At 41.9% G+C, this 26,194-nt stretch overlaps 1 protein-coding gene across 2 annotated transcripts; it reads right to left on the minus strand.

Annotated features, from left to right (window-relative positions):
- Positions 1-1,628: 1,628 nt before the first annotated feature.
- Positions 1,629-26,020, minus strand: Cep76 (centrosomal protein 76). Of its 2 annotated transcripts, none has more exons than NM_001357523.1 (12): positions 25,777-26,020; positions 24,673-24,828; positions 22,931-23,006; positions 21,804-21,990; positions 19,420-19,605; positions 18,116-18,213; positions 14,484-14,612; positions 11,185-11,373; positions 9,595-9,761; positions 7,802-8,135; positions 4,201-4,418; positions 1,629-4,037 (listed from the first exon to the last, which is right to left on the minus strand). In NM_001357523.1, the coding sequence occupies exons 5-12, from the start codon at positions 19,589-19,591 to the stop codon at positions 3,899-3,901; spliced, it is 1,446 nt and encodes a 481-aa protein (NP_001344452.1). In that variant the 5' UTR covers positions 19,592-19,605; positions 21,804-21,990; positions 22,931-23,006; positions 24,673-24,828; positions 25,777-26,020; the 3' UTR covers positions 1,629-3,898. The 2 variants fall into 2 exon arrangements, with proteins under 2 accessions (NP_001344452.1, NP_001074542.1); NM_001081073.2 differs by having other exon boundaries at positions 21,804-22,028.
- Positions 26,021-26,194: the final 174 nt, after the last annotated feature.

Here is a 26,194-nt window from a genome sequence, read left to right on the forward strand (position 1 = left end):
GGCCTTGCAGCTCGGTTGGTAGAGTGCTTGCCTACCACGCACCAGGCTCTAGGTTTGACCTCCACCACTGCATACAACTGGGTGTTGTGGCGCGCATCTGTAATCCCAGGATTTAGGAGACAGACTCAAGGATTAAAAACTCAGTCGCCCTCAGCTACTGCTCAATTTAATGCCAACCTGGCTGTTGTGAGACCCTGCCTCAAAAATGTGTCACAGGCGGGCGGTGGTGGCGCACAACCTTTAATCCCAGCACTTGGGAGGCAGAGGCAGGTGGATATCTGAGTTCGAGGCCAGCCTGGTCTACAAAGTGAGTTCCAGGACAGCCAGGGCTATACAGAGCAACCAAAAAAAAAAAAAAAAACGAAAACAAACAAACAAACAAAAAAAGTGTCACAAACTAGGCATGGTGGTACACACCTGTAATCCTAGCACTTGGGACCAAAGCAAGTTCCAAGCCAATCTGGTCTTCTTGATGAGTCCCAGGCCAACAGGGATACATAAATGAGGTTGTTCTTAAAACAATGGTACTGACATAAAAGGAAGGCTCAAGGGGGAAAACCATGTACATCTATGGTCAGATCCTCTTTCCCAGGGAGTTCAGACCAAGGGGGAAACTTAACTATAGATTTGGCAACAGATTCTTCAGTCATGACCATGAACCACAAGGAAAAAGATTGATTTTCATAAACATTATTGGAAGTCTTTGTACTTCCAAGGACACTCTCATCTGACCTGATGGCACTGCGTGAACGTGGTAAATATGGCAGGCAAGCACGCACACACACACACACATATATAAAAATAATTTTATAAATCAAATATAAAGAACAGACCAGGGGCTGGAGAGATGGTTCAGCGGTTAAGAGCACTGACTACTCTTCCAGAGGTCCTGAGTTCAATTCCCAGCAACCACATGGTGGCTCACAACCATCTGTAATGGGATCCGATGCCTTCTTCTGGTGTGACTGAAGACAGCTACAGGGTGCTCACATACATAAAATAAATAAATCTTTAAAAAAAAAGACCAGACCAGCCTGTTGGTGAGGAGGGATCAAACAAACCTTTAATCCCAGCCAGCACTCAGGAGACACAAGCAGGCAGATCTCTGTGGAGGTCAAGGCCAACCTGGTCTACAGAGTGAGTTCCAGGACAGCCAGGGCTACACAGAGAAACCCTGTCTCAAAAAACCAAAACAAACCAAACAAAGATCCAAAGGAACATTGTGATAGTTGATGTGACAGGATCTGGGTCACCACCTAGGGGACAAACCTTGGGGCACACCTGTGAGGGATACTGAGATTGGGTCAGTCTCTGGGCACGCCATTCAGGGATTATCTTGCTTGCAAAGTGGCACCGTGCCCTGGGCTTGGGAGCCCTCTGCTTCTTGACTGTAGATGGAATATGACCAGCTGCTTCAAACTCTACCACCACGACTGACTGCAGCTTCCAACTGGGAGCCAAAACAAGTCCTTTCTCCCTTAAGCTGCTTTCATCATGGTACTTTATCCCAGCAACAGGAGAGGTGACGGAGACACAAACACAGAATTATTAGCACAAAGAGTTCTACTAATCGTGAACTAACTGATTAAGTAAACCAACTTTAAAGAGTACTAATACAAGACTCTATTGCATAACAAACAAATTTATTGTAGAATTGATAATAAAACCATACTGAAATACATGTGCTCCTATATAGGAAGACAGGAGGACCAACCTAGTAACAAAACAGCTTCGATCTCAATATATCCAGCTTCTTTGTATATGCCTCAGTTTATCTCAAAAGTTGAAAACTACAAGAGATTCTCTGTTGGTGGATTTACGTATAATTCTAGTAATAGATTAATTCTCTAAAGTCATGTCAGTCTTACAAGAGATGAAAATGAAGAAGGAGTAATATTTTGACTTCTAAAAAACATTAAATTATAAATATTGTAATTTTTTTTAAGTTTTACAGTATCTAGCTATCTTTAGGGTTTTTGTTTTTTGGGGGGGGGGGCTTGGTTGGTTAGATTATTGTTTTTGTTTTGTTTTGGGTTGTTGGTTTTTTGGTTTTTTTTTTTTAATGGTAGACAATGTTTTCTCTGTGTAGCTCTAGCTGTCCTGGAACTCCCCTTCTATAGTCCAGGCTGGCCTCAAACTCAGAGATATGCCTGCCTCTGCCTCCCAACTACTGGGATTAAAGGCCTGTGCAACCATAACTAGGCATGGTATCTTTAGATTTTAATTTCAAAAAACCATTTTTAGGCCAGCGAGCTGGCTCAGGGGGTAAAGGCACTTCCTTACTTCCTTGCTGGCAAGACTGCTGACCTGAGGTCAATCTCCAGAGCCCACAGTGTGACAGACAGAGCCTGCTCCTCAAAGTTGGCCTGATTGCTACAAACTCTAAGGCTTATACTCGCTCATATGTACAAGCACACACACACATACACACACTATAAAAAAAGTCAAGACATCCAAAACTAAATAAATAAATAAAATCATTTTATTTGCAACAGCAAGTGATGAAAAGAATAAATAATTTGGATAGTGGGCTGGCATACACTTATTTCTTAAGAAGACCAGTGGATAAAGCAGCTAAACTAAGAAACTGTACACAGAGGCAAGCAACCTTCTGGGAGTTCTAGGCCAGCCAGGGCTACATAACTGAGACACTGTGGGTATAGCTCAGTGGTAATGTTTGCCTAGCATGTAGGAAGCCCTTGATCTAATTCCTAGTATCACCAAAATAAGACAATAAAACCCTCTGCACAGAAACACAGAATGGGCAGTCAAAATATTCATCATTCGTTACTTAGAGTAAGTTGAATTACTTTTTAATGCTTATCTTTGCTCTCTTAAAACATTTAAATTTGCTCAATTTAAGATAAATATATAAACTCACATGCTTTCTCAATGGCCTCTTATGATTTTTGTCAATGACATTAGTCACTTATAGGCTGATCCGTTTCTTTATTGGGTTTTTTGAGGCAGAGTTTCTCCGTATAACCCTGGCTATCCTGGAACTAGCTCTGTAGACCAGGCTGCTCTCGAAGTTGAGATCCGCGTGTTTCTGCCTCCCTAGTGCTGGAATTAAAAGTGTGCACCACCATGGCCTGCCAGTAGGCTGGTGATTTTATCACAACAAAAAAATAAAGAACAACCAGCATTGTAACAAGGAAGTATAATAAGTATTTTCTAAAGTGCTCAATTAATTTTAATAATATCCATAAATTACTCACATTCTGCATATTCATGTGAGATTCATTATTAACACTTATGCTTTTTGGTTATTACATTCCTTTTGTTGTTGTTGTTTGTGTTTTGGAGTCAGGTTCTCACTGTGTGGCCCTGACTGGCCTGGAGTTTGCTATGTAGACCTGTTGTGGAATTAAAAGTGTGTGCCACCACACCAGCTTTTTTCTATTCTTACATCAAAGTCTTCACACAGACTTCTGGAAAGCCTCATATACCCCTAGTATCACACAAAAATTATAATTTAGCAAAATATATTTTCATCTATGTAATAAATAAACTATTATGAGGCTAATTTTTCCTAATTTGTGTAAAATAATCTTTCCTTTATGAAAAATAGGGATCATTTTGAATTAACTATGGCTTAAGCCAGTAGACAAATCTCTTTACTTACTGATGTAAAGTAACAGATCTTACATTCACATTTAAACACCGAGTCCCTCAGAACACAGTGTCATTTATTATTATACACTTAATTCATACTAAATTCAATACAAATTTTTATCCTTAATTTTTAAGCACATACATGATATTTTAAAATATTACCAGTCAGATCTATGTAAAACAATGACATCCAAAAGGCTGATTTTAAATTAAGAAACCTACACACAGCTGCTCATATACAATTCTAATAAAACACAGGAATAATTCTTAGGAAATGTTAGTCCTATAATACTGAGCGATATTTACAAGCAAACATGATCCAAACAGCACATGCAGACTCAGGGTAGGTAAACACTCGAACGCGAACTGCCAGTCGCACCTGGTCTCCACGACAACAGATTATTTCTTCACAAAAAGGAGACCTATATAAAAAGAAAAAGTAGTTAAGGAGAAAGTCACTGTAGAAGCTCCCATGTATATAGGTTGTCACACCTAGCAATTATCAGATTAATTGCTTTCTAGATTCTTAATACAAAATATCTATAATTAACTAATTTTTAAATTGTGAATTAATAAAATCCTTACCGAAGACAAGTGGCAAATGCACGCCTTGCATTTCTATACACAAAATGTATGGGGAAGCCTTTAAATGTGTGCCCGTCAGGTACAGCCCTCCTGATGGCATCCTGAAATTCTTCATTGCCTGCAGATATGCTTGTTGTTCGCTCAAACTCATACGAGGCCAGAGCTGGTGACAAAAGATAGGAGAGCTGGTCTTCCCAGACAGTGGTGAGGCCAAGGTCCTGTAGCAATTAAAAATGTGAGATATATTAATATTTTAAAGACCAGTTCCATAAAAATGTGCTTTTTGCTTTTGGCCAGGGTCTCTGAACATGGCCTAGATGGGCATAGACTTTGCAATCCTCCTGCCTTAGCCGTTGAGTGCTAGGATTATAGGAATGCACCACTATACCTAGCTAACAGCTCACTAGAATGTATGCCTAGAAATGGCTTAATTATTTTTGTTGCTTCCTGACAGTTTCACATAGTCTAGGCTGATATAAACCAGATGTGATGCTGAGTATGTCCTTCATTTTCTGTCTCCACGTTCCAAATGCCAGGATTACAGACAGGTGCCACCACACCCAACTCAAGACATGTGGTGTATAACTGCACAGTCCTATCTCACCATCAAGGATGGTCTCCATCTTGAAATGGTTGTTGTCTTACCCCCGCGTCAGTGCTAGGACTGCAGACATGTGTCAGCACACCTGGCAAGAAGAGCTTTGTGTTCCTTTTTAGACCGGTTCTCACCACGTAGCCCTGGACGGCCTGAACTCACAGATGTGCCTGGTTCTGCTTCCCACGCTTTCAAGATTTTTCTTCCCCTTCTTCTTTCCTTCTTTCTTTCTTCCTTCCTTTTTTTTTCCTTTTTTTTTTTTTTTTTTTTTTTTAAAAAAAAGACAGAGCCCATGTAGCCCAAGCTGTCTTGGAACTCAGTATGTCCTCTAGAGATCTTTCTGCCTCCACCTCCCAAGAGCTAGGATTAAAGCTGTGTGCCACCATGCCCACCTGAAGACACTTTTTTAAAGCTGTCCTAATTTCCCAATTTTCTCTTAATTATTCTAGGGATAAACAGAAATAATTAAAAAAAAGAAGTTACTTTTAAGAAATAGAATATAATAACTTGCTGTAACATACTCTTTGACAGTGCAAAAAGCATTCAGTATTTTCTGCAAGGTGCTAGTAAGAAGAGTACTTAATTAAGGCTCAGAAGTATAAAATAACTACTCACTAGCTAGAATACAAAATCATCCTAATATGGAAGATATAATGTCAATCAATTTTTAGGTTATATTTGTTTGGATTGGTTGGTAAGGCATGGAACCCTGGGTTCAGTCCACAGCTCTACATAAAAGTAGGTGTTAAGGTGCATCCTGTAATCCCAGCACACAGAGGTGGAGACAGGAGGATCAGAAGTCCAACCTCAGTGACACAAAGTTCGAGGCCAGCCTAGGATATACAAGACCAGCTTCCCCTCAAGAACTTTAGTAAGACAATCTGCATAAACTCAACCACAGGAGCGGGCAAAGTCAATAAGTCAATTGAGTAAATGAATGTCAAGAATTTCCAAAACAGTTACTCTAAAAAGGCACTGTGTTTAACACTATAAGAGATTGAAAGGTAAAAACAGGATGAAAAGTTGGCTCAACAGTTAAGAGCACTTGCTCCTGAAGAGGATCAGGGTTCAATTCCTAGCACACACATGAAGGTTCACAAGCATCTGTAATTCCAGTTCCAAGGATCAGAGTCCTCCTCTGAACTCTGTGGATGCGAGGCATGCAAGTTGCGCACACACACACACACACACACACACACACACACGCAGGCAAATGCTCGTAAGATACTAAAACGCAGTCTGAGCCATCTTTCTCACCACTTTCCCTATCACTCGCGCCTCTCTTGCAGGTTTGCAGGCTTACCCGCTTAACTAAAGATCAGAGCGATCAGTACTGACACAGATCTCCGCTGTATGACTAAGTATCCACATTCTGACTTAATCACTAACCCTTATCATTGACAGGGGCTTACTAGCTATGTAAATGTTCATAATAATATAAGAAAGCCATGGTCAAACTGCAGGACTGTGTTAAAAACAACCTGATAGTACAGTAAAGTACTATCTTCATTTTAATAGATAAGAAAGTTACCAGGCAGTTTGGGGAAAGAGAGCATGGAGCTTTCCTGGAGCTGTCCTGGAACTCACTCTGTAGACCAGGCTGGCCTCGAATTCAGAAATCTGCCAGCCTCTGCCTCCCAAGATTAAAGGCATGCACCACCACTGCCTGGCTGATGCTTCCTCTTAAAATCCCCTCCTTGGATAAACTTTTCTTGTTTTCCTGACACCATCAACGGCAAACTGATTCCTTATATTCTCTGGGCTCCCCATCACTATTATTAAAGGAATGCAAATTAAAGCTAGACCGAGGATGTCACTTTACCTGCACCCAGGAGGAATAAAAGGAACAGGAAGAGGGCTGGAGAGACCACTCAGTGTCTAAGAGTACTTGTGATGCTTGCAGCAGACCTAGTTTCAATTCCTAGTAGTCACATGGCAGTTTATAACTGTTAATTCCAGTTCCAAGGAATCCAATGCCTTTTTTTTTTAACCACCTCAGGCATGAAGCACACATCTGGCACACTAACTTTCACATAAAGTAAATCTTTAAAAAATGTCCAGAAACTAGCCAAGGGAGCGGGGCAGCGATGGGTGGCAGGGTGGGCATTTGGGTATGGCCGCGTGGCAGGACTGGGCTAAAGCGAATGAACAAGCCCAACATTCTCCAATTCTAGGAGGAAATAGTAACTTTAGAGGGTTTAGTAGACTTAGGAATTCTTAAGAAACATTTATTTTTACTTATGTGTATGTGCATGTGTTTGTGATTATGGGTCTCTGAGTAAGCCAGGAAAGTGTCAGAGTCCCTAGAGCTGGAGTTACAGGCTGTGCACCACTCGATATGGGTGCTAGGATCTGAGCTCAAGTCCTCAGTAAAGGCAAAGTGTTCTCAGCCACTAACCTATCTCTCCAGCCCAGATTTAGCCTTTTTTTTTTTTTAAAGATTTATTTATTTCATTTATATGAGTACACTGTAGCTGTCTTCAGACACACCAGAAGAGGGCATCGGATTCCATTATAGATGGTTGCGAGCCACCATGTGGTTGCTGGGAATTGAACTCAGGACCTCTGGAACAGCAAGCAGCCAGTGCTCTTAACTGCTGAGCCATCTCCCCAGCCCAGAGTTAGCCATTTGTAAGTCTCACAACTGTCTCATGGCTTCTGCCACTATAATCTTCATGAAGGTAGCAATTGTGTTTGCTTAAGTGAACACACTTAAAGGGAAAAAAAAAGTTGGGATGGATCGTTGGCTTTCTGGTGAAGCGTACTTACTGCTCTTGCAGAGGACCCAGGTTCAGTTCCCAGCATCCACATGGCAGTTTGTAACTGCAACTCTAGTCCAAGGGGAGCCAGAGCCTTCTTCTGACCTTCAAGGGCATCAGGCAATCAAGTGGCATACATATCTACCCACAAGCAAAATAATCATACACATAAAATAATCTCAAGGAAGAGTTAGAAAATACACAACAAAAGGGAGCATGAGGCCACAACTGCTTCCGTGTCAGTTACCTTTCTGTGCTCCGACACCAGAAGCCTCAGCTGCATTTCGATTTCATTGCTGGTGACCGAGGCGTCAATCGTGGACGCACACAGAGGTGGGAAGGGAGGGAGGGAGGTAGTAGCACCTGGAGCACACACAGACTTAATTGCTTCTTCGCTCATGGGTTTCCACTTGGACTCATCATTCAAATCAAATATGCAGGTCTCTACTGCATCTGAGGGCTGACAGTTTCCCAGGAACATCTGATGATTGAAAACACAACCAATTGTTCGATATGGGTACAGTGGTTTGGGCTGCTCAGCAAGTGGAGGTCCGTCAGGATTGGTAGGCTTGTGGATGTACCTAAAAGAAATGACAGTTTTATACAATGAGAATTCTTAAACTGTAAAGGCAGTTATCTTTCTCTCACTTGCTCACTCCTGTGTGTGTGCCGGCTGGAGGCTGACTCTGTCTCCAGCACTATCCACTTTTTTCCTTTTCTGTCCCTGAACCCGGAGCTCACAGTTCTGGGTAAGACAGATGGTCACTGAATCCCCAGGAGCCTCCTGTCTCCACAGCTCCAGGGAATACAGGCACATGTCCACACTGGGCTTTTACATAATGTCTGAAGATGGAACTCACGCTTGCACAGCAAGTGCTCTACTGAGCCAGCTCCCAACTGCATTATTCTACCTTATCTACATAGTGCACCTTTAAAAATCAACTTCCAGAAAGAAGGAAGGAAGGAAAGAAGGAGGGACGGAGGGAGGGAGGGAGGGAATATTCTATGTGGTAAGAGCACTGACTGCTCTTCCGAAGGTCCTGAGTTCAAATCCCAGCAACCACATGGTGACTCACAACCATCCATAATGAGATCTGACGCCCTCTTCTGGTACATCTGAAGACAGCTACAGTGTACTTATGTATAATAATAATAAAAAAAAGTTTATCCCAGAGAGTATCATAATTAAAATAATTCACTTGTATAATATTAGGCATGACTATTCAAAATGATTATCAGACAGGGAGAAACAGAACTTGGGAAAATAAGGAGGCAGCCCAGTCCTCTTTACAACACTGAATGCTTAACACAAGATGAAGGAAAAACAAGAAAGGCTATCCAGGAAGAAACAACAGAATTGGTGCCTACTTCAGATTTTCAAACTAAACCATGATTTTCAACTTGAACTTATTTTTAGTCTTAGGAATAATCACCAGAAAATAAGTATGCCAATTATACAAAACTAAAAGTATATGCATATATGTATATATGTATGTATATGTGTGTATATATATATATATATATATATATATATATATATTACTAATGTCATGATAGTAAATATTTTAGAAGTACATAGTATTCTCTTAGAAGTCATTTACTTAGCTACCATATGTCCAAAAGCCTCTAATAACTAAGATTATAAACATGTACTTATGAGTTCCATCCAAACAAAAAAGCTTCTACAATTTCAAGAAGGCTCAGTGTGAAAGATAATAGCTCTCCAGCCTGCTGACCTGCGTGTGAGCTCCAGAACCCACATGCAGGAAGAAATCAATTCTGCCCGTTGTCCTGACTTCCTCACACACAGAGTGAATGAATGACTGACTGAATGAATGAGTAAATGACTTCAGGGCCTTTGGTTTGATCCACAATACCACAATTATACCTGTGTTTTATTTAAGTTTTTGTATGCTGTAGCATGCACGTGGAAGTCAGAGGACAACTGTGTGGACCCAGCCCTCTGCTGTGTCTACCCGCTGGCCATCTCACTGGCCCGAGTCCTGCATTATACTCCCCTTGGAAACTGAGCTCACTGACCTGTGCCCTGTTAAACTCTCCCAAAACATGATGGTGCCATCAGTCCCACAGGTCATCACCCAGGCATGCGGCGCCCCCTTGGCCTTAGTCCCCACACAGACAAAGGCCTCCAGTCCATAGCCAAGAAGAAGGCTGCACAGCAGGTTAGCGTGGTCCTCACAATCACCCTACAAAGGGAAGCCAAGTAAAATCAGTATATACTCATAGCTCTGCTAAATACCTAAATCAAGAAAAACAATATAGGGCTGGTGAGATGGCTCAGTGGGTAAGAGCACCCGACTGCTCTTCCGAAGGTCCAGAGTTCAAATCCCAGCAACCACATGGTGGCTCACAACCATCCGCAACAAGATCTGACTCCCTCTTCTGGAGTGTCTGAAGACAGCTACAGTGTACTTACATATATTAATAAAATAAATCTTTAAAAAAAAAAAAAAAGAAAGAAAAACAATATAACCTTCAACTTTAATCATCAATCCAATGTTAATCTGAAACAAGGAGAGAATATACTAATGTAAGACTCTAATTTACAAGGGAGATTTACAAGATAAAGAGCATGGACAAGCAAGCTGAAAAATATTTCAGTAGGAAATGTAAATAAATGAAAAGTGCTCAAATTAAGCAAACAAGTTCAACATATCTATATATACTTTTAAGATAGGTAAAATGATTACAAGAAATAAAACAGTGAAATGTTTATTTCGGTGATTGTATGATGCTCCCTCCATGTTCCAGATGTTCTGATGTCACACTGTTTCATTGTTATACTGTTATACTGTTTCACTGTTATACTGTTATACTGTTTCACTGTTTCACTGTTTTATACTGTTATACTGTTATACTGTTATACTGTTTCACTGTTATACTGTCATACTGTTATACTGTTTCACTGTTTCACTGTTATACTGTTATACTGTTTCACTGTTATACTGTTATACTGTTATACTGTTATACTGTTATACTGTTTCACTGTTATACTGTTATACTGTTCCACATAGGCTCTCACTCTATGGCGAGTTATATTATTATATTATATTATAACTTGTGTATTATATAAGTTAAATATAATTCTGTTAACAGTAACATAACATACCATAACGTCCAAGAACTTTTCTTCCAATCATTGTGTTTATAGACTTCTGATCTCTTTGACCTTGGCTGACCTGGAGCTTGGTCTGTACACTAACTACGCTAGCCTCCCTTACACCACCTGCCTCTGCCTCCAGCAGCACCACATCCAGCCTGCTCTGTTCTTGAGACAAGCACCCACTATAGCACAGGCCACCCAGGAGCTTTCTGTTATCCAGACTGACTGTGAACCCGTCATCTTGCGCCAGCCTCCCACGTTCTGGGATTACACGCATTAGCCAACACATTCAGCTCTATGACTTTGAGTCTCTATCTCCATGGAAGAACATTCTACTCAACAGGAAATTCCAACAAAAATAAAGATGTTAATTTTAAGTGCTGATGTGTAATTTGTCTTGTTCGAGTTGATAATATGTACATTTTCAAGGAAATTCTCTTATAAATATGCTATAAATTAAAAATAATTGAGAGTAAACATTACTATCTGTTACATGTTTTTGATACCTTGTTTCTACAGAGAAAAGCCAGCAGAGTGCACCACTGTTCCTGCTTGCCACCTCCTCCAATAACAGGGGCTCGTTCATAACCAAGGACATTAACAAATCGAGCCGCTTGCCTCGGAGTATCCAGAAGTCGTCCAGCTCGAAGTGGCTTAACGTAGGAACAGACTGGTCTATTTATCCCATTCTCATCCTGGAGGAAGAAGGGGAAAAGATTATACCAACAAGCTAATCACTGCAAGTACCATATCTATTATTCTGTAGATAATTCTGGATGCCATTTATCTAGCACTAGGCTACTGCATCTTTTAAGTTTCTCTGTGTAGCCCTAGCTGTCCTGGAACTTGCTCTATAGACCAGGCTGGCCTCAAACTCACAAAGATCCACCTGCCTCTGCCTCCCAAGTACTGGGATTAAAAGTGTGCACTACTACTGCTTGGCACTTACATTCTTTATCAAGTCTATTATATTCTCCTTTCATAAATGAAATAAACTATAGCTGTTATACAATGGAGTCAGAGTTTGGTTTGGTTTGGTTTGGTTTTTCCAAGACAGCGTTTATATTAGTGTAGCCCTGCTTGTCTTAAAACTCACTCTATCGAATAGGCTAGCCTCAAACTCAGAGAGCCTCTTCTTCCAAGTGCTGGGATTACAGGCATGCACTAGAGCCAGGATTTTTAAAACTTGAGCTGTTTGAGTCCAAAGCCTGTAGTAGTTAAGAACTGCTCTGAAAAAAAGAGTCAGCTGATGGATAAGGGAAGGGAAGGGGACCTAAAGCTAAGCTGAAGTCTTCTTTTGTACTGTCACACAGAATTCCATATCCAGATCAATTGAAAGTAGAATTTGAAAAACATTTTAGGAATATCCTAAATACAGAATGGATGGATGGATGCTTGCTTGCTTGCCTTCTTTCTTTCTTTCTTTCTTTCTTTCTTTCTTTCTTTCTTTCTTTCTTTCTTTCTTTCTTTCTTTCTTTCTTTCTTTCGGAGACAGGGTCTCAAAGTTGAAGGAGCCCTTACATTTCAAACTCTGGAGATGAGCAAACCTGTTCTGATGAAATAAACCCTAGCTTAGGCAACAGAAACACTACAGTTCAAGTTTTAGAACCACTGATCTATTTCTCCAATGTAATCCCAGTCCTTGACAAGAACAGCAGTATGGAAAGTTAGAAGTAATTTTCTCCTTCCCACTAACAGTTCATTTGGGACTCTGAGTCCCAAGATCCCTGTCTAGAAATAAGGCCATTTGTAGTCTGTCCCAGTGATTAGGGAGTACAGGATATGTGCATGAATGTACACATCTGTGGTTGTTTGAAAGAAAATGGGCCCATGGGCTCAGAGGGGTAGCACTCTAAGAAGGTATGGCCTTGTTGGATGGTGTGACATTGGTGGAGGAAGTGTGGCTCTGAGACTCAGGGGCTCAAGCCAGGCCCAGTGTGGCATTCTCTTCCTGCTGCCTGCCAAGGTAGCGCCCTCAGCTCCTCTCCAGCCCGCATGCTTCCTTCATGTTTCCCATCATGACAATAATAAACTTCTAAAACTGTAAGCCAGCTCCAATTTAATGGGTTCTTTAGCCGGGCAGTGGTGGCATATGCCTTTAATTCCAGCTCTTGGGAGGCAGAGGCAGGTGGATTTCTGAATTAAAGGCCAGCTTGGTCTAGTAAGTTCCAGGACAACCAGGGCTACACAGAGAAACCCTGTCTCGAAATACAACAACAATAAATGTTTTCTTTATAAGAGTTACTATGGGGGGCTGGAGAGATGGCTCAACAGATAAGAGCACTGACTGCTCTTCTAGAGGTCCTGAGTTCAATTCCCAGCATCCACATGGTGGCTCACAGCCATCTGTTATGGGATCTGATGCCCTCTTCTGGTGTGGCTGAAGAGAGTGACAGTATACTCACATACATAAAATAAATAATAAATCTTAAAAAAGATAGAATAGGGTTGGAGAGATAGCTTAATGGTTAAGATCACTGACAGTTCTTCCAGAGGTCCTGAGTTCAATTCCCAGCAACCACAAACCATCTGTAATAGGTTCTGATGACCTCACATACATAAATAAATTAATCTTTAAAAAAAGAAAACAAAAAAACCAGCATTAAGTACCACTTCTATGACTCCGCTTGCTATGAGAGCTGAACAACCCTGGAGCTCATACAAAGGAGGAAGGAAAAGAACCATCTTCAAACTAGCCTTTGACCTTCACACGTGCACGGGGCATGTGCGTGGTCATATATCATTTACACACATTAGTACAAATATACATGAAATATTTTTAAACAATTATAGTAAGTGCAATAATTGTATTGCAAAGTGTATAATCACTATGTCTGAGCCAGTGACCAGAAATGTTTGCAGAATTTGAACTACAAATGAAACCTTGACTTCGGTGCAGTTTCATGCCGATGAACGTATTAGCTTGAAAGTGCCTTTAGTACAGCTGTCCTGCCCTCTGTTGTAGCTTAGAAACACAATACACTAAGGAATATCTGTTGTTTACCTTTGATCTGGTGACACACTGAAGCTGTGGCTGCCTAGCATCAAAAAATTGTACATGCCACACATTACTAGTCTAGAAATCAAAATTTATAGTATAGTTTCTATGGAATATATATAGGTATCACTTCTGAGGAATAGATCAAATAGTTTATATTCACCTCATCATATATATAACACCTACAGTGCTAGATGTTTTTTGACATTAAGTGTCATAGATGATGTCTTAGGGTTTCTATTGCTGTGAAAAGATACCATGACCACAACAACTCGTTTATTTATTTGTTTGTTTGTTTGTTTATCTGAGTAAGCTGTAGCTGTTATCTTCAGACACACCAGAAGAGAGTATCAGATCCAATTACAGGTGGCTGTGAACCACCATGTGGATGCTGGGAATTGAACTCAGACCTCTGGAAAAGCAGTCAGTGCTCTTAACCATTGAGCTATCCCTAGGGAGTTGGAGAGATGGCATCCACATGGTGGCTCACAGTCATCTGTAATGGGATCGGATGCCCTTTTCTTGTCTGAAGACAGTGACAGTGGGCTCATATAAGTAAGTAAATCTTAAAAAAAAACAATAGCAAAAAACTAACATAAATATCCAAATGTTTAATCAAGTATTATGAAAAGGTATATTCCAAGTTAACAAAAACTGTTATGCCACCAACCTACCCAATAAATGATAACTATTTTAGAAATAAACTTTCATTTGTGCAATGAATATATTTTTACAAATGTAAATTAAACATTTATAGCACTACATTTCAAATATAGGGATGAAACTTGTCTAAGATAATTTACAAACCTGGGCAAAAATCTTGACCAGCCTTGAGTTGTGAGAAGGTCGAATTTGCAAATACTCCCTCCACCACTGCTTAGCATAGACGAGAAATAATCGCTCTTTCTCTGCAGTTTTCTGACGTTCCAAGGCAAGCTTGAAATTAAAAAAAATAAATTAATTAACAATTAAATGTCTATAAAATGTCCTCAATTACCAGAACAATCTACTGTTCTCCATTGCTGTTTCTAACTTAACCTGAACTACATACTCTTCTGCAAACAACTCAACATTTCCCGGATTGTATAATTACTTCAATATCCCTAGTCTCCATCCCATCATCCAAACGACTTTTTCCTGCACACGTGGAATTTTTTAAGTAAGGAAACACTTCAGTCACTTCCTACCATCATGAAAACTACCTGTCTAAGCTTATTATCACTCCGGCCCCCGGCTCATTTTCTCTCTCCCATCCACACAAGCCTTTTACTCAAGGATGTTGCACCCACTACCCAAAAAACACAGGCCCAATCTTGGAATTAAATACTAACATTTGTTGCAATTCAGATACGTTTGTACCCTAAAGATGTGACCTAGGTTGGCCTCCCAGTAACCATCCATCACACACCACCCTGCGGAAACTTTTCAATTTAAAACCTGTAACTGGAGTTTTGTTTTGGTTTTATGAGACAGGGCTTCTCTGTGAAGCCTGGCTGTCCTGGAATTCACTTTTAGAGCAGGCGGGCCTTGAACTCAGAGATCCGCCTGTCTCTGCAAGTACTGGGATTAAAGTCATGCACCACCATACCCAGTTTACAGCCAGCATTTTGTTTCCTCACTGTCTCCAGACTCCTACGAATAAGCTGCTATAAATGGAGCATGGGAGCACATGCTTTTAATCCCAGCACTCAGGAGGCAGAGGCGTGGATCTCTGTGAGTTCAAGGCCAGCCTGGTCTAGGAAGTTCCAGGTCAACCAGAACTATATCAACAAAAGACCCTAAAAAAACCTCATATGAATGTGAATATGTGTGGGATGCAGATGCCCAAGGAGGCCATGTGAGTGACTGGACTCCTTGCAGTTGAGAGTTGCAGGTAGCTGCCTCAAGTACATGGTGCTTTGTTTTAGAGATTTGTTTATTTTATGTTCATTACTGTTTTTGCTTTCATGTATGGTTGTGTGAGGAGCCATGTGCCCTGGAACTGTAGTTACAGATAGTTGTGAGCTGCCTTGGGGGTGCTGGGAATTGAACTTGGGTCCTCTGGAAGAGAATCCAGTGCTCTTACTCACTGAGCAATCTCTGCTGGGATGATCTTTGTGTGCAGTGTATAAAGATGGTCTTTAGCCGGGCATGGTGGCACACGCCTTTAATCCCAGCACTTGGGAGGCAGAGGCAGGTAGATTTCTGAGTTCCAGGCCAGCCTGGTCTACAGAGTGAGTTCCAGGACAGCCAGGGCTACACAGAGAAACCCTGTCTCGAAAAACCAAAAAGAAAGATGGTCTTTGTATTTATCAAATGCTGATTTCTGTGCCAAAGAGAGGACTTCAGTATTATTATTCGTATAGCTACATCATATTTTGTAAGCCCTCCCTCTCTCACCCCCGGACGGATTGGTTTAATAAACAGATAATGGTCTATAGTAAACAAAGGAGTAGAGAATAAGCGGGACTTCCAGCAGAGATGGGAACTCTGGGAAAGAGTCAGGGACTAAAGAACTTCCCAGCCAGATGCAGAGGAAAAGCAGGCCAGGACTGAAGGAGACATAACTAATGAGCCTCGTGGTAGAACACAGATTAGTATGAATGGGAAATTTAAGTTATAAGAGCTAGTGAGGAACAAGGGTAAGATAAGGCCAAACAGAGCATTCGTTTAAAAAAAAAAAAAAAAAAAAAAGCCCCCACGTCTTTTTTCAGAGCTGGGGGGGGCACAGGAAGTCCTTCCAGTCCTGTCTCTTCAGCCCAACTGTTTGAGACAAGTAAGCATTGCTGCCTAAATGTAAGAACAAGGCCAGTGAGGTGCTCAGTGTGCTCAAGGTACCTCTCAGGTAGGCCAGAGAGAATCATCCCACAAAGCTGCCCTCTGATCCACACACAAACACTGTGACACACGCCCCACCCCCACTAAGTGCACACACAGGAATGTATAAAACTTCTCACATTTTACAAAGAATGAAATGTTTTAAAAAGTCTAGAAACTAGCAATTTCATATATATGCATATGCATACACACACACATACACATTCACACATGACTCATGAAAACTGACTAACATCACAGAAAAATGACAAAATGCTTATAAAACAATGGAGTCTGTCGAGATGTCTCTGGTTAAGAGCACTGGCTGCTCTTTTAGAGACCTTAGTTTCATTCCCAGCACCCACACTGGGTGGCTCACAACCAACTTCAGGGGCAACAATCTCCTAGTCTAGATTCTTTGGACAACCACACAACACACATGCACATACACCCACACAGACTCATACATTAAATAAAGATAGATATTTAAACACTAATAAATAAGTAAAACAATGTTAGGTTTTAAAAGAAGACCTGCCAGGTGTGGTGGCACAGGCCTTTAACACATGGGAGGTTGAAGGAGGTAAGTCTCTAATGAGGCTCAGGCAGGTGAGAAATGTCTTTAAAAAAAAAACCCAAACAGAGAACCCATGGGGCTGGGGATGTCACTCTGTGATAAAGATGTCCACAATTCATGAAGCCCGATATTAAATTCCCAACTCATAAATTCATAAACTTTAAACCCAGGCCATCTGGAAGAGCATTCAGTAATATTAAAAACCAAGCCATCCCTCTAGCCACCAACAAAAACGCTTTATCACTATAAGTATCAACAGAATTTATCAGATGATGTAGTGCTGGGCACAAATTTGGAGGCTGAGGCAGGAGGATCAAAAGTTCAAGGTCATGCTGGGTTATACAAAGTGATCTTGTATACCAAAACCTCCAACAAAATAAACTGTAATTAAAATAGTTATCTGAACCAGGTGTTGATGGCGTATCTCTTTAATTCCAGCACTCAGGAGGCAGAAGCAGGCAGATCTCTGAGTTCAAGGCCAGCATGGTCTACAGAATCAAGGACAGCCAGTGCTACACAGACAAACCCTGTCTGAGAAAAAGCAAACCAAACCAAACCAGACCAAACAAAAATAAAAAAAAAAAATCAAATAGTTCTTTGCTTACCTACCATATAGCTTTATAAATAACACATATACACTTATTATGATAATACATAAGGCGCCAGCTCTCAGGAGATGTCTGTCCCCAGAGCCGGATGCCCTGAGCTCCGTCCCGGGGTCCCATGCAGGGGAATGTCAGGACCACTGCAGAAAGTGGCCCATTAGCACAGCACACACTTATCACCCACCTCCCCTGCACACACAAATACATACTAACCTGATAAAACTTTTTTCCATATGCCCTCCAACACTGTGACTCTTCCCGACACATTCCCAGGCCTTGAGTTTGGTCAAATACAGGGCCTTGTAAATGCTAAGCAAGCACTTACCACTAAGCCACACCACCAGCTCCAGCTTTGTAATTCTTTTCCCATCCCTTATGTTAATTATTTTAGTACAAATCTGAGCATCTAGGTAAATACTGACTGCAATTGGAGCACATGTGAAAGAGGAAGTAAGATTTACCTGTGTGTTCACTACCTCCTGAGACAGCGTTTGGCTGAGCGGTGGGTACATTTCAAGTTTTATATTTAAAATTCCCACGGAAACTTTTGATTCTGTGCCTATAAATAAAAATAAATATTTACAACTCTACTTAAAGTCTATTTAAAACATGAAACTTGGGGGAGGAGGAGGGGATAGGGGATTTTTGGAGGGGAAATTAGGAAAGGGGATAACAGTTGAAATGTAAATAAAGAAAATATCTAAAAAATAAAATAAGAGAAAAGAAAAAACAAAATAAAAAACAAAAAACCATGAAACTTTCAGTCTGTGGTATTTAGTCAAAGTCTACCCAAAATAACTTAGGAGCGAGCTCCCTTATCATCTAGGTAGAGTGATAACATACAACACTGCACCTAATGCACATACTATAAATGAATCAAAATGTTAAAATGAAGCAAATCAAAATGGTTTTTATAAGCTGGGCGTGGTGGCGCACGCCTTTAATCCCAGCACTTGGAAGGCAGAGGCAGGCGGATTTCTGAGTTCGAGGCCAGCCTGGTCTACAAAGTGAGTTCCAGGACAGCCAGGGCTACACAGAGAAACCCTGTCTCGAAAAACCAAAAAAAAAGAAAAAAAGAAAAAAAGAAAAAAAGAAAAGAAAAAAGAAAAAGAGAGAAATAGTTGAAATGATGGATACATAATTGGCTTGAGTTATTCATTCACAGATAGATTCCATGAGTCATAATCTCACTTCGTACCCCATCAATACAGGTAAATATAAGTTATCAGTTTACAATTAAAATAGAAAAAAAGGGGCTGGTGAGATGGTTCCTGTGGCATACATCTATAATCCTAGCAGAGGCAGGCCAACTGGTTTACACGGGAACTCAAGGACAGACCTGGATAGGCTGTGAAATGTCAGCCGTAATAAAAAACAAAATAATGCAGATGGTCCCCTCCCAAGAACTACTACTGCAGTTACAATGCTGTGTTGCAGCACATCTCTAGGGTCGACCAGAAAGACGCAGACGCACACGTGGATCCATGTGTTTGAAGGACTCTGTTTTTCTTCATAACCTTATACTTATTTAACAAAAAAGAAACCTTGCACCTCCAAAATTTCTATTCATTTTTCAGGAAAAAAAAATCCCTAGGCTAGATCAGACTGCCTTTGAAAGCCTACAGTGGCGTCTTCCAGACACCCCTAGGACAATTCAGTGAAACCGTGTTTTACAGCTTTCCCCCTGTAAAGCTATTCTGACAAAGTAAATGTATTTACACACATAAGTATTTATAAAAGCCAAGAGTGACTCTAATCATCATACCTACACCCATGAGCTCCACAGTCAGATTGGTCACTCCATTTTCTGAGCCCAAAACTGATCTCCATTCCAGGAAATAGGACGCAACTAAAGTGGTCTCACCAAATATGTCTGTTTTGATTAGTACCATGTGAATTGGATCACTTATTGATAACATTGTTGTTGAATCAGCCATTCTAGTTCCATCACCTAGCAATACAAACCAAAGAAAAAAACTGTATTATGAATTACTTAGAAACAGAAAATAACTTTATAAGCTAAGGATGTAGTTAAGTGGTAGTAATTACCTAACATGCCCAAGGCTTTGGATTCCATATCCAGAACTACAAGTGGGAGGGTGTACACACAGACACACACACACACTTTTTCTGAAAAATGTCACTAAATAGTAAGCTGACATACAGTGAAATTATCTGGTGATGTCCCTGACAGCATGCCAGACTCTGGGAAGACGTATCCTGTTTCTATGACTGACCTGCCAGGTCTAGGGGAATATGAGGAGTTACTTGGAAGTTATCTAGCTATGTTACTTACAGCAGTCAGACCCTTCTGATTCATGAAAAGTCTATTCTTGAAAAGACTTTACTATAGCACGCGCTACTACAGAAGAGCGAGCCATCAGCTCTTTCTTTCTCTGGGTGTGGGGCAATCCCAGCATTCAGGAGGTGGAAGTGAGTAGACCTGTGAGTTCAAGACCAGTCAGAGCTATATACTAAGACCTATCTCAGAGGGGGGCTGGGGGAGGCAGGCCTAAAAAAAGGAATATACACACACAGAAGAAACCTAAAGATCCCTAAAAATCCTTGGGCCCGGAGAGGCGGCTTAGTAGCCATGAGCATGTGTCCTTACAGAGGACTTGCATTCAATTCCCAGCAGCCACATGGCAGCTCACACCCTTCTGTAACTCCAGTTCTAGGGAATCTGACGCCCTCTTCTGACCTCTGTGGGTACTGCACATGTAGTCCACAAACACACTTGCAGACACAGTACCCATACCCATAACATAAAACCTAACAAAACAAAACAAGTCTCAGGAGATGGCTTGGCAGTTAAAGCATGTGTCGCACAGTTAAGAGGACCAGAGTTCAGATCTACAGAACTCACACAAATGCTAGGGGATTGTGGCAGCCTGCCTATTATTCCAGCCTCAGATGCGTACACATGTGCACAGCAGACACACTCCCACACGCAGACAAAACAAAACGTAAACCCTGAAAGATCTAACACCCCCGAGCTGGCAGCTGAGCCTTCGTGTATAGAGGAGTATGCGGAGGGGAGATTCGAATGCCCCAGCACTTGTATGGAGGTCAAAGGACAACTTGCAGGAGTTGACTCTCTCCTTCCACCACACAGATTTCAGGGCCAAACTCACAAAGCAATAGCTTTACCTGCTGAGCCATCTTGCCAGGACCCCACTAACATTTTTATAGGGAGGGAATATCTTTTTTTTTCTCAGAAGGACTGGGGATGTAGCTCAGCGTATAGAGTGCTTTGTTTATTATGGACAAGGCCTTGGGTTTGACCTCATCATCACACAGACCAAGTGTGCTGGCACACAGCTAAAATTCCAGCACTAGATGCTTCAGTGTAGGCCGTAGCTTTAAGGTCATCCTCAGCTCTAGACTGACTTACTGGCAGCCTCTGCTGCATGAGACTCTGTCTCATGAACATAAAGGAAAAGGGTAAGAGAAAAAAATTGAGGCATCATTTAAAGGTATTTAAATTATTTAGGCCACTTCTGCAATTTTGCTTGCTTTATGGCTTTAGATTGATGAGTAAATTATATAAACTGACTTTTTTTGTTTTGTGTTTTTGAGACATGGTCTCCCTCTGTAGTTTAGGCTGGCCTCTAATTTGCAATCCTCCTGCCTGAACTCCTCTCTCCTGCCCAGGCTCCCCAAGTGATAAGATTATAAGCATGAACCACCACAACCAGATTCAAACTTTGACTTTTACATTACAAAGCTAGGTGCGGTGGCACACACTTGCAATTCTAGTCCTTAAAGGTACACAAGCCTATGTACATGAGAGGCAGAAGCAGCTAACCAAAAAGATCATCAATTAGTATAGCAAAAAGAAATGAGAGAAAATTCAGAAATAAAGGAAGAAGCAAAAAAGAGCTCGTTTAAATAAACAATAGTACTGGGGGGAAAACATAACAAAAACCAGAGATTCGCACCTACCATTCTCAACCTCTCCACACCCCACCACAAGGACTCTCTCCAGAGACCAGGTTGGCCTGGAACTCAAAGGCAAAGGGATTGTGCCCTGAGGCTGGGATTATTATAAACTGAGCTACCAGGCTGGGGGGTTACAATCCCTTTTGTAGAAGTTGGTCCACAATGAAAAGCAAACACATTTAATTAGATACCACTACTGTCTCTTACCTAAACTTTCTCTGTGAACTTCAAGCAAAAAGCCGTCATGGAAATCTGGCTCACAAGCGCAGGGTACAGGTTTGGAGCGAAATCGTTGGTTCCGATAGTGCAAACATAAAGTGAAAGTCGAGCAAATCTGTCCAGGCAAAGGCTCAGGTTCTTGCAGATGTTCCAAGAAAGCTTTTCCACCCAGAACCTGAAGGTAAAGATACCTCCGTGTTGGATCAACATTAGCTGCAAAGTGTAGCAACATATGAGGAGACTGCCGAGAAACTGAACCAATGTCATCAAGATATCACAGACAACTTGACAGAGACAAGGATACGGGTAAAAAAATAATCAAGTTCACGACAGAGCAGAACCACTTGTGTAAGCGAAGGAAAAATACTTAATAACGTACTTTTTCTGAGGGAATTAAAGTCAAGGCCGGGTGTACCTTTGCTTCTTAGCTGTTCGTAAAGCATATAATTATCTCTTCAAGCCAACTTAGCCAGTAAGTACCAACTTAGTAACTGCATTTGTCAGATAATTGTTTTACCATTTTTAAAAAGCAAAGATTCGGATTTATTTTATGTTTTTGAGACAGGGTTTCTCTGTGAATTCTTGGCTGTCCTAGAACTTTACTATGTAGACCAGGTTCATCTTGAATGCCCAGAGATTCACCTACCTCTGGGGTGCTAGGATTAAAGGGATGAACCACCAAATCTGCCCTTGCAGCTTTTATAAAATATATCATTAAAACCCGAAAAACCAGTGCTCCTGGTTTTGGACCAACTGAGGCAGACAGTCAATCTCATATATTTCATGCAAAGCAGCATCAAAGTTTTATGTTTAAAAAAAAAAACAAGAGCCGGGCGTGGTGGCGCATGCCTTTAATCCCAGCACTCGGGAGGCAGAGGCAGGCGGATTTCTGAGTTCGAGGCCAACCTGGTCTACAGAGTGAGTTCCAGGATAGCCAGGGCTACACAGAGAAACCCTGCCTCAAAAAACAAAAAAAAAAAAAAACAAAAACAAATTTTAAGTACTTTACTTTGAAAAGAAAAACTTGAAATATTTATCAAATGCCAAACACTACCATAGGTCCATTTCCAAGAACAACCAAGTTTACGATGAAAATATATTAGGTATATACATACTTTTTTTTAATGTTGACTGCTTATCAAAACCAACGGTTTGCTTTGGAGAAGAAGGGAGTTCTTGATCAACACTATCCTGGAAAAGTAGGGAAAAATGCAAGTTAGAAAGTTTTAAAAAAAAGTTCTAGCTAAGAAAATTGCAGAGACAGAAGAAAACACTATAGGATTAGGCTCCTTCAGAAAGCCTTCTACCCTAAGAAGGGACTAGGTCACACTGCCTCCAAAGTAAAAAAAAAAAAAAAAAAAAAAAAAAAAAAAAAAAGACAAAACCAAACCAAAGCCTTTATTTTCTTAGCCAAAGAGATCTAACTGGGAAAAGTCTAATATGAAGGGATTAAACTGTCTTTAAGCCTTGCCATCCACTAAATGCTAAACACATGTAGACCAGGCTGGCCTTGAACTCAGAGAGCTCTGCCTCTCTCTGCCTCCTGAATGCTGGAAGAAATGGCATGAGCTGCCAAGCCTGGCTTTAAAAAACAAACTGATACCTTAAATAAGCTACACTTGCTTTAAGCCCTGTACAGTAGTTGGTTAATCAGAGTGGCGCACTCCTTTGCTTCCAGCCCTTGGGAGGCAGAGGCAGGCGGTCTGTGAGTTTAAGGCCAGCCTTGGCACACAGTTCTAAGACAGCCAGTGTTATGCAGTACTGCTGTCGCTCCCTTCAGACACACCAGAAGAGGGCATCGGATCCCATTACAGATGGTTGTGAGCCACCATATGGGTTGCTGGGAATTGAACTCAGGACCTCTGGGAGAGCAGTCAGTGTTCCTAACCTCTGAACTCTCTCTCTCTAGCCCACCACGAACTGAGTTTTAAAAAGTAACATTTATGAAGCAGAGGCTGTTAATGGGTCAGTTTTTATAACAAATAGGTTTGCAAACCTCAAAACCCAAAAGAGGCTAGTGTATTAACATACCCGATTCTCTAGCGTATTATGAAGTCCATCCTATTTTTAGTAGAATATGACTCTTGTATTGAGGCCACAGTTTTTCATTATTGCCTCATTTTCAAAATAAGGCCTACTTACAAAATGCACCGGGATATATCCCATTACTGACCTATTTGTACAGAGAAATGAGGGCTTTATGCAGCCAGAGCTTTTCTGATGGAATCTTGTGAGTGTATTTGTTTTAAAACAAACCTAACCTAAATGAATTAGAGAGCTATAGCATAGCGTAAGTTTCTGTCACGTCAGCGAAAGAAATACAGTGTCCAACAACTCCTATCTCATGAACTCTCTATTTGCCAACTCACGGTGGGGCCAACTTAGAACCTCTCAGAAAAGGAGCCAGGCGGTGACAATGAACACAAATGCCCTTAGTCCCAGCACTCAGGAGGCAGACAACAGGCAATCTCTGTGAATTTAAGACCTTGGTCTATAAAATGAGTTTCAGGCCAACCAGAGCTACTCATAGAAACCCAGTCTGGAAACACAAGCAGCGACAGAGGGAAGAACATTACAGGGGCAGCAGTGATGACTCAGCAGTTTGGAGCACTTGCTCTTCCAGAGGACCTGAGATCAATTCCCCCCACCAGCATCGTGCTGGTGGCTCATTCCAGTTCCAGAGGATCACAGCTGTCCCCGAACACTGTGAGCACCAGACCTACATGTAGGCAAAACAGCCATACATATAAATTCTTCTTAAAAACTAGGAAAAATGGCTATTACTAGACAGAGTGAACTTATGGTAGTTCTAAGAGAAGCCACGAGTGTGGACCTTATGTTGTAAACTGCTACTCACAGTCACAAAATTAAGTTCTTTCATTACATCATCAATGATTCCTCGACGTCTTAGAGCTTTGATCAGATCTTCTGTTGATAAATGTTGTTGATCCGGTGCTAATTCTTCTCGTATAGTCTCTGCAAGAATTTCTCTTATTCTGCCATGGACATCCATCTATGGAGAAACCACACATTAAGATTTACAAAATTACGCCTGGTGGTGGTGGTGTAATTTTATTCCTAGCACCCAGGAGTCAGAGACCTGAGGATCTCTTGAGTTCCAGGCCAGCCAGACAAACTAAACAAAGAGACACTGTCTCAAAAACAAACAAACAACCCCCCCAAAAAACAAAACAAAACAAAAACAGGAAAGCAACTTATAACATTATAAAGTAGATAAATACCACTTGTAGAGTTTTAGGCTTCTAAAACTAATGGCAAATACCCAGTGCCAATAAAAATTGAGCCTTTTAAGAGGTGAAACTTTTGAGCAACATAAGAAGCAATCTGAACTGGTTGGTTATCAACCGTTATTGCTGGTTGCCCGCAAATAAGTCAATGGAAGCAATTCTTTTGGGAGGGAATGGAGGATAATCAAAAGAACGCAGACCTGGAAGGAGGCAGAACAAAGAGCGAGTTATTTCAGCTTTCTCGCTTATTCAACTTGGAACTCTAATTTGTCCGTCTATTTCCTTGCCCGTGCGAAGGAAAAACGAGACCGTTTTGAGGTTTCGACCAAAGAAGCTAGAGACTCTGGCCACAAGCCCTGGCGCACCACCACCACCATAAAGAGGCTTTATTACTTCAGCTTACAGCCGGCAGTCGAGGACAGAAGGGAAGACTCCTGGAAGCCCCGAGTGGGGTAAACGCGTTCCTTGTCAGTCATTTGAGCGCCCCGTCTCCCATAACTTCTTACTGCCATCGGCCTTCCTGGTGTAAAGGGACCCTAAACATCTGGCCTCGGGCTAACTTGTACGTGGACATCTGGAAAGCGCCGGGACCGCCTCCGGTTCACAGCGGCTCCCTCGGCTCTCACACCCGACCGAAGCTTGCCGGCCCGCCCGCCCGCCCGCGCCCGCTCCGCAGCTCCGGTTGCGGGGACCGGTCCGCCCGAGGTCCTCACCTTGCTCAGCTGCTGGTGGATGAGCTGCTTCAGCTCCGAGGCTTTCTCCGGAGGCAGCGACATGCCGGCGCTGGCGCCTCGCGGCCGCTAGTCGCCCACCTCACACGGTGCAGCGGCGGAGCCCGTCGTCCCGGGCGCGCAGCATCAGCGGCGGGCGGAGCACAAAGCGCCGCGGCCGCGTCAGACCTGGCAGGGCGGGAATCCGGCAGCCGCGGCGCCCCAACTAACTTAACTGTCTTCAAACGGTGCGGGACTGACAGACGCCGGGGCTGGCCTGTGAGCCGCCTGATCGACGCCGTCCACCGCTCCGCCTCCTCGTCCTCGCGGATCCCGCGCGCGCGGTCCCCACGTCCTCCGTCGCCAGTCCTCGACCTACGCCCCCCGGGGAGCGCTACCCGCCGCGCGCTCCAGCCTCGTT

The sequence above is a fragment of the Mus musculus genome, chromosome 18, assembly GCF_000001635.26.
Source record: "Mus musculus strain C57BL/6J chromosome 18, GRCm38.p6 C57BL/6J".
Taxonomy (NCBI): domain Eukaryota; kingdom Metazoa; phylum Chordata; class Mammalia; order Rodentia; family Muridae; genus Mus; species Mus musculus.

What these genes read in the sequence shown, in the direction of transcription:
- Cep76 (NM_001081073.2), bottom strand. Translation starts at nt 25,839, where the DNA reads ATGTCGCTGCCTCCGGAGAAAGCCTCGGAGCTGAAGCAGCTCATCCAC. An exon ending in TCCACCAGCAGCTGAGCAAG is followed by an intron (nt 24,829 to 25,776) that starts GTGAGGACCTCG and finishes GTTTCTCCATAG; the next exon opens with ATGGATGTCCATGGCAGAAT. An exon ending in AGTTCACAGAGAAAGTTTAG is followed by an intron (nt 19,606 to 21,803) that starts GTAAGAGACAGT and finishes TTGTATTGCTAG; the next exon opens with GTGATGGAACTAGAATGGCT.